Below are 7,289 nucleotides of genomic sequence, written 5' to 3' on the forward strand. Positions count from 1 at the left end.
AAAAGCATTTGACAAAATCAACATCCATTTATGTTAAAAGTCTTGGAGAGATTAGGGATACAAAGGTCTGATCTCCAAAATATATAGAGAACTCAAGAAACTAGACTTTAAAATGCTAATTAACCCAATTAAAAAATGGGGCACTGAACTGAACAGAGAATTCTCAACAGAAGAAGTTCAAATGGCCAAAAGACACTTAAGGTCATGCTCAACTTCCTTAGCAATCAGGGAAATGCAAATCAAAACAACTTTGAGATATCATCTTACACCTGTCAGAATGGCTAAAGTCAAAAACACCAAGGATAACCTTTGCTGGATAGGCTGTGGAGGAACGGGTACCCTCATCCATTGCTGGTGGGAATGCAATCTTGGGCAACCACTGTGGAAGTCAGTGTTTCGGTTTCTCAGGAAATTCGGGATCAACCTAACCCTGGACCCAGCAATACCACTCCTGGGAATATACCCAAGAGATGCTCTATCATATGACAAAAGCATTTGTTCAACTATGTTCATAGCAGTATTATTTGTAATAGCCAGAACCTGGAAACAACCTAGATGCCCTTCAATGGAAGAAGGGATGAAGGAAGTATGGAATATATACACACTAGAGTACTACGCTGCGGTAATAAATAATGACTTCTCGAATTTTGCATGAAAATGGGTGGAAATAGAAAACACTATCCTGAGTGAGGTGTCCCAGACCCAAAAATATGAATATGGGATGTACTCACTAATAATTGGTTTCTAGCCATAAATAAGGGTCACGGAGTCTACAATACATGAACCTAAAGAAGCTAAGTAAGAAGGTGAACCCAAGGAAAAACATATAGTTATCCTCTTGGCTAAGGGAAGTAGACCAAATTGCCGGGGAGAAAATTGGGATCTTGGGGGTGGGGTGGGATGGGGGTAAGGGGAGATGGGGAGAGAAAAGGTAGAAGGGAAGGAGGGGGGACTTGGGGAAACAGGATGATTGGGATAAAGGAAGGGTGGATAGTGGAGCATGGAACCACAATTCTTAGTTAAGGGAGCCACTTTACGGTGGGCAAGAGACTTGACCCTAGAGGGGCTCCCAAGTGCCCAAGATGAGGTTCCCAGTTAGTTACTTGGGCAGCTGAGGATAGGGAACCTGAAATGACCCTATCCTAGAGCAATACTGACGAATATCTTGCATATCATCATAGAACCTTCATCTGGTGATGGATAGAGATAGAGACAGAGACCCACACTGGAGCACTGGACTGAGCTCCCAAGGTCCCAATGAGGAGCAGAAGGAGGGAGAACATGTGCAAAGAAGTCGGGACCACGAGGGGTGCACCCACCCACTGAGACAGTGGAGCTGATCTACTGGGAGCTCACCAAGGCCAGCTGGACTGTGACTGTAAAAGCATGGGATAAAACTGGACTCTCTGAACATGGCGAACAATGAGGGCTGATGAGACGCCAAGGACAATGGCACGGGGTTTTGATCCTATGTAATGTGCTGGCTTTGTGGGAGCCTAGCCAGTTTGGATGTTCACATTCCTAGATATGGACGGAGGGGGGAGGACCTAGAACTTACCACAGGGCACAGAACCCGAACTGCTCTTTGGACTGGAGAGGGAGGGGGAGAGGAGTGGGGAGAGGGGGAGAAGGATGGGAGGAGGGGGAGAAGGGTGGGAGGAGGGGGAGGGAAATGGGAGGCTGGGAAGAGGTGGAAACTTGTTTTTTGTTTATGTTTTTTTTCTCCTTTTCTCAATAAAAAAAATTTTAAAAAACAGAATTAATTACGTTACTTTTTTTGAGTCTTTATTCTCCATTCCCTCGTAGATAATATTTTCATTGGCTGTTTACAATTTTGAAAGATTAAGTTTTTCCTGAAATAACATATATTCTTTACATAGCACATCCATAGTGCACACCTGCATCACACTTCAGAAAGATTAGAGGATAAAGATTCAAGAGAATATGTTGCAAGGCTCCTTTAAGACACATTTGCCATGCTCTAGGGAATTTTCTGCTGACATCAACTCCCAGTGGGTGAAACAGGAGCAGGTGCCCCTTTGAGCACCAGCACACACTTTTCTGGGCTGATTTACATATTGAGTCATTATGCAACAGCCCAGGCTCCTTTAAGGGCAGCTGCAGGAGCCTAAGAAGCATTCTCTTTTCAAGCACTCAGAGATGGAGTCAAAGGCACTCCTCCTATGGATGCTGCTGCTCAGGGTTCAAGGTGAGAGGGTGCAGACCAGTGTTGGGGGCATCCACTGGGGCCATCATGGTTTTCCATGCCTCTGCTATCTTTATCATTAGATTTAAGCCATTTGTAATTGGGTTTATGTTCCCCGTTCTCTTTGACGTTCTGGTTTCTCAAAGTAATGCTTACAAGTATTCTTGAAAATTTTTAGTGAAAAATTCCTCTGCTGGGAAAGTTTCTAAACATGTATAAACATGGTCTGTGTGTTTGTAATTCCAGGTTCCACTGGGGACATTGTGCTGACCCAGTCTCCAGGTTTGCTCCCTGTGTCTCTGGGACAAAAGGCCACCATCTCCTGCAAGTCTAGTGAGAGTGTCAATTACTATGGAATAAATTGTATGCACTGGTATCAACAGAAACCAGGACAGCCTCCCAAACTCCTTATCTATGGTGCATCCAACCTAGAATCTGGGGTCCCAGCCAGGTTTAGTGGCAGTGGGTCTGGAACAGATTTCACCCTCACCATCAATCCTGTGCAAGCTGATGATGCTGCAACCTATTACTGTCAGCAGAGTAAGGAGAATCCTCCCACAGTGCTCCATGGTTGAACAAAAACCTCCTGGGGTTGCTGCTCACTGAGGCTCAGTCTCTCAGCTGTCTCTTAGTCTCTGACACCTCAATACACAGCTCTAAACTTGTTTGAGAAAAGATCTTAAACAATGAAACAAACTTTTATGAACTGATTTACATGTTTGTCCCACCCTATATACTTTATAATTTAATGATTTCCCAACAAAATATAGACCTCTATGGTTGTTTCTTAATTAATAATTATTCACTTAAAATTTTGTTAACACATATTTAATTTTCTCTTTTTCTGCCCTATCTTCCTGACCACAACTCTGCCTAATCCATCCCACCATCAGTAAAACCTTTTAGAGTTTCCTATCACTTATGATTTACTGTTTCTTTTTCTATGTGTTTCTAAATATAATGAATACAAAGTATTTCAACAGGAAAAAAGTTAACCAAAGTCATTTAGTGTGTGTGTGTGTGTGTGTGTGTGTGTGTGTGTGTGTATGAGAGAGAGAGAGAGAGAGAGAGAGAGAGAGAGAGAGAGAGAGAGAGAGAGAGACAGAGGATAATGTTAGTTCTCTCCACCATGTGGGACCTGAGAATCAAAATCATCTTTCAGAAGGAGGCTGACATTCTCACCCCAGGGGTTTTATTCTCCAATTGCTTTTATTTGGTTGCACTCACAAGCAGCCTGCTGCAGTTACTTAGAAACACAAGGCTATGTTACACCTAATTTTCTGCTTTGGTTCCAAAGTTTCTATCTTGTGTCCATGCCCAAATTAAGACTTTAGTATCAGATTATCTGACTGAATTTTGTCCTTATAAAATACTCATCATTTTAAAGACTTCTGTAGTTGTGTTCAAAGTCTTACTACCATTTCCTTCTTTTTGCTCCTTTCTTCCTTTCTTCATCCTTTGGGCGTGGTGTATAAAATATGAAAGTGGTGAGCATGTGACACAAATTACACATGGAGGACACAGGACATCAGGTGTTAGTCCCCAAATTCCACATTGTTTCAGGCAGGGTATCATCAGAGAACTTTCAAGACATAGGCTTAGGAAAGGAGGAGACTTGATGGAAGCCTTCTTCTCTTTTCAGGTAGGCAATGAGTCCTCATCAGTTTCAACTTCTCTCGAGTGCTGAGACCCTAGAAATCCTTGGATCCTCAATTCCTATATGAGAAGCACTTAGCAATTTCCTGTTCTGTGACGTGCTGTGTCAATAAGCTGGAAAAGAGAGAAAAAGCCCTCCTTAGAAAAGTACTAACTGTAGTACTACCATCCAAATAGACATACCCAGCTATGAGGATGAAAAATGATCTGAGGGCCCCTATATGCAAGTAATTTTCTTGCTTTCCAGAAAGAGTTAAATCACTGTGGACACTGTTATGTGAAATCTACCTGTCTAGCCTCCACTACTACTGAATCTGTGTTAGATCAATGCCTCTCTGAGAAAACAATATGTGGAATTCTCTATTAATTACCCACCATTAAGTAGACTTTGACTTCTTTAGTCTCCACTTACAGGAAATGTCAAGATAATTTTGCCCTCCAGAATAGAAACCCCCCTTCCTTTCATTTTAAATCAGATTTAATAAGAGTTTATGAGGTTTTACAGTTGACCCTGACAAACATACTGAAATTTTCCAAAATCTCACCATTAGTGAATATAACCTAGTTAAACATAGAGTGAGTCCCAAGTCAGACAAAAGTAAGTACAGGGAAACAAGTTGTTTCCAGGCTGCTGAGTCTTACACTGATGACCTTCTTGTATCATATGGTCCATCTCACCAGTTTCTTTGTGAAAAGGAAACATACCTGAAGTCAAGAAGGCATTTTCCAAAGAAAACCATTAATGGGACCATGGTAGACCCTTCATAGTACTGTGAAATAAACATTTCTTGTTGTATAATAGAGGGATTAAAAGGTCAAGGATTGAATCTTAATCAACCAGAAATTATCTATGACAGGTCAAAAACTTGTGGGGAAGTCCTGTACCTTTCTTGTTAAGCACAGAGCATGCCAGATGGTGGTGATACATGCCTTTAATCCCAGAACTTGGGAGACAGGTGCAGGCGAATCTCTGTGAGTTTGAAGCCAGCCTGGTCTAAAAGAGCTAGTTCCAGGACAGACACCAAAGTTACAGAGAAACCTTGTCTCGAAATAACAACAAAAAACTCACAGAGCAGAAGAAAAGTGCCCTCCCTATTCTTTCCCCTGCAACCTGAGGTGGGCAAGGGATCTACTTCAACACTTACCAGGGGCAACACTCGGGAGAGTGGACACTACACCTTCCTGGACAATTAGAGTGGGCACTGAAGGTGTATGTATGGGAGAGCTCACCTTGAGAGCATGAAAAAAGGAGAACTAGCCAAACCCCAGACTTAATACTGTAAAAAGTGAACTAGCTGGGGCAATGCTGGACAGTTCACCCTAGTGGTGAAGACAGGCAAGAGCTGACAGGTTAACCAACTTTGCAGCTACCAAGATACAAAACCAGTGTTATGAGTTCACCTAACCCAACATCCTGATTGGTCATGGTGTCTGATCATTAAGAATTGAAGATGACAGCCTAAAATCCTAATGGTTCTATTGGTTAACTTGTGAAGAGTTAATCTGGATGCAGAAATTCTGTCTCCAAAGACAGTCTAGCCTCCAATGCCTTTACAAATTGGACGGGGAAATTGCAGCTTCCTTTGCTTACAAGGGTATTCTATCTTCCAATTTCCAATGTCTACTTTATCATCACAGTCTAAATACATCTCAAGAACCTCTTTTCTTTCCCTCATCAAAGACAATATCTTCTAAAATTATAATATTGGAAGGGATTAAAAATCATAATAAATTATTTAAAGTCACAAAGGCCTCAAAATCCAGCAACACTTAGTGTAATTCCACAAGGTTGGGTGTTCAAAAGACTAATGAGTATGGAGGTCAGTTAAGGGCTCCTCTTCTTTAATCAGCCCATATTCCCTACACATTTAGGAGCCCACGACCCTATTCTTTGTTAACACAAATCCCTGAGAGGACCAAATATTTCACAATCTTAGGTTTAAGCAATGTATTTTTCTGCTTACATTTATATCTGGTTTACCGATATCTTATTACATTTGGAGATCCATCAAACCAAACTACTTAACTCTCTTGAACTATATTGCCCCAACAGTTCCAAAACAGTTCTCACTTATATTGACAGACACTGTCATGGGATCAATCTGCATTTTCTTACTTACAAGTTAGTGTTCTCCAACATGCAGATAACCTCTTCCTTTGTACCTCCATTGATGACACCTCTTAGGGAGGAACCACATAAACAATTGTAGAATGCACAGTATATTCTTGAATTACCATTTGATTTATTGAAAAAAATCAGTGAGAAAAGTATTCCTAGAATTAAATGAAAATAACACCTTTTCTCAGCATCTTCAAGATACAGCTATAAGACGAGGAAAGTCTCTGATTGTAAATGCCTTCTTAAAGAAATAGATAGACTCAAATAATGACCAAATTCAGAGAGATCTCAAGTTAGGAACTAATGATGAACCTCTGGTCAATGGAAAAGTTCAAGATGAACAGAAAGTCAATCGATGGGAAGAGCTGATAAATATTATGAAATTAATGTAATGAATAATAAAACAACACTGTATACCATTATTCAAAGACTGTGTCCTGTGAATAAATACACAACAGCAAGAGAAACAGACCTACATTGATAAAATAGAGATACAAGGGAGGGACCTGCAATGCACTCAAATGCAATGCAAGGAAGCAATCATTGAGTGGGACTTTAAAATCTACACTCCCCCAAACTTGAATATCTAGAAGAAATGGATCTATGTCAAGATACATGTGACATAACCACATTAAATCACAATGATATCAAAAATTTCAACAGAACCATAGCAAGCAACTCTATTGAAGCAGTAATATAACAACTCTCAAGGGTAAAGCTCCCAATTGAAGGGATCATCTGCCAAATTCAGCTAGACCTTTAATGAAGAGCTGACACTAATGCCCTGGAACTGTTCCATGCCATAAAGAAGGAAGAATCACCACCAGAAAAGGAGGGGGAAAAAACCCACAACAACTATGAAGCCAACATTACTTAGATACAAAGACATAAGGGGAAAATGACAAAGAGATCAATTTCCTTGATTAGCATAAACCCCACAAAAAAATCTGCAATTCAAATCTAACAGCATTTTAGAAGGAGTATACGTTATGATCAAACTGATTTCAATCCAGGGATGAAAGATTCATTCAAAAACAGGGCAGTGTGAAGCATACATTTAATCTCAGAACTTGGGGAGGCAGAGGTAAAGGGATCTCAGTGAGTTCAAACAAGAACATCTTGGACTACAAAGTGAGTTCCCCGGACAGCCAGCTCTACACATAAAACACAGTATTGAAAAAAAAACAATAACTTCAACTCAACACAAACTGCTTCTAAAAAGAAATCTCATGGTCATCGCAGTCAGGGCAGAAAAGTCACCTAGAGTTGTGATAAATTTTCTGAAGGGACCACAAACAGAAGGCTCAT

The 7,289-nt window shown here is 40.7% G+C and overlaps 1 gene segment (V, D, J or C); it reads left to right on the top strand.

The window, feature by feature from the left end:
- The first annotated feature begins 2,160 nt into the window (after positions 1–2,160).
- Positions 2,161–2,781, top strand: LOC121435696. The segment is given in 2 exon segments: positions 2,161–2,209; positions 2,453–2,781. Coding segments are annotated over 2 exon segments (378 nt in total).
- Positions 2,782–7,289: the final 4,508 nt, after the last annotated feature.

The sequence above is a fragment of the Microtus oregoni genome, unplaced genomic scaffold (assembly GCF_018167655.1).
Source record: "Microtus oregoni isolate MIOR12 unplaced genomic scaffold, Mior012 000002F_ref0000024, whole genome shotgun sequence".
Taxonomy (NCBI): Eukaryota; Metazoa; Chordata; class Mammalia; order Rodentia; family Cricetidae; genus Microtus; species Microtus oregoni.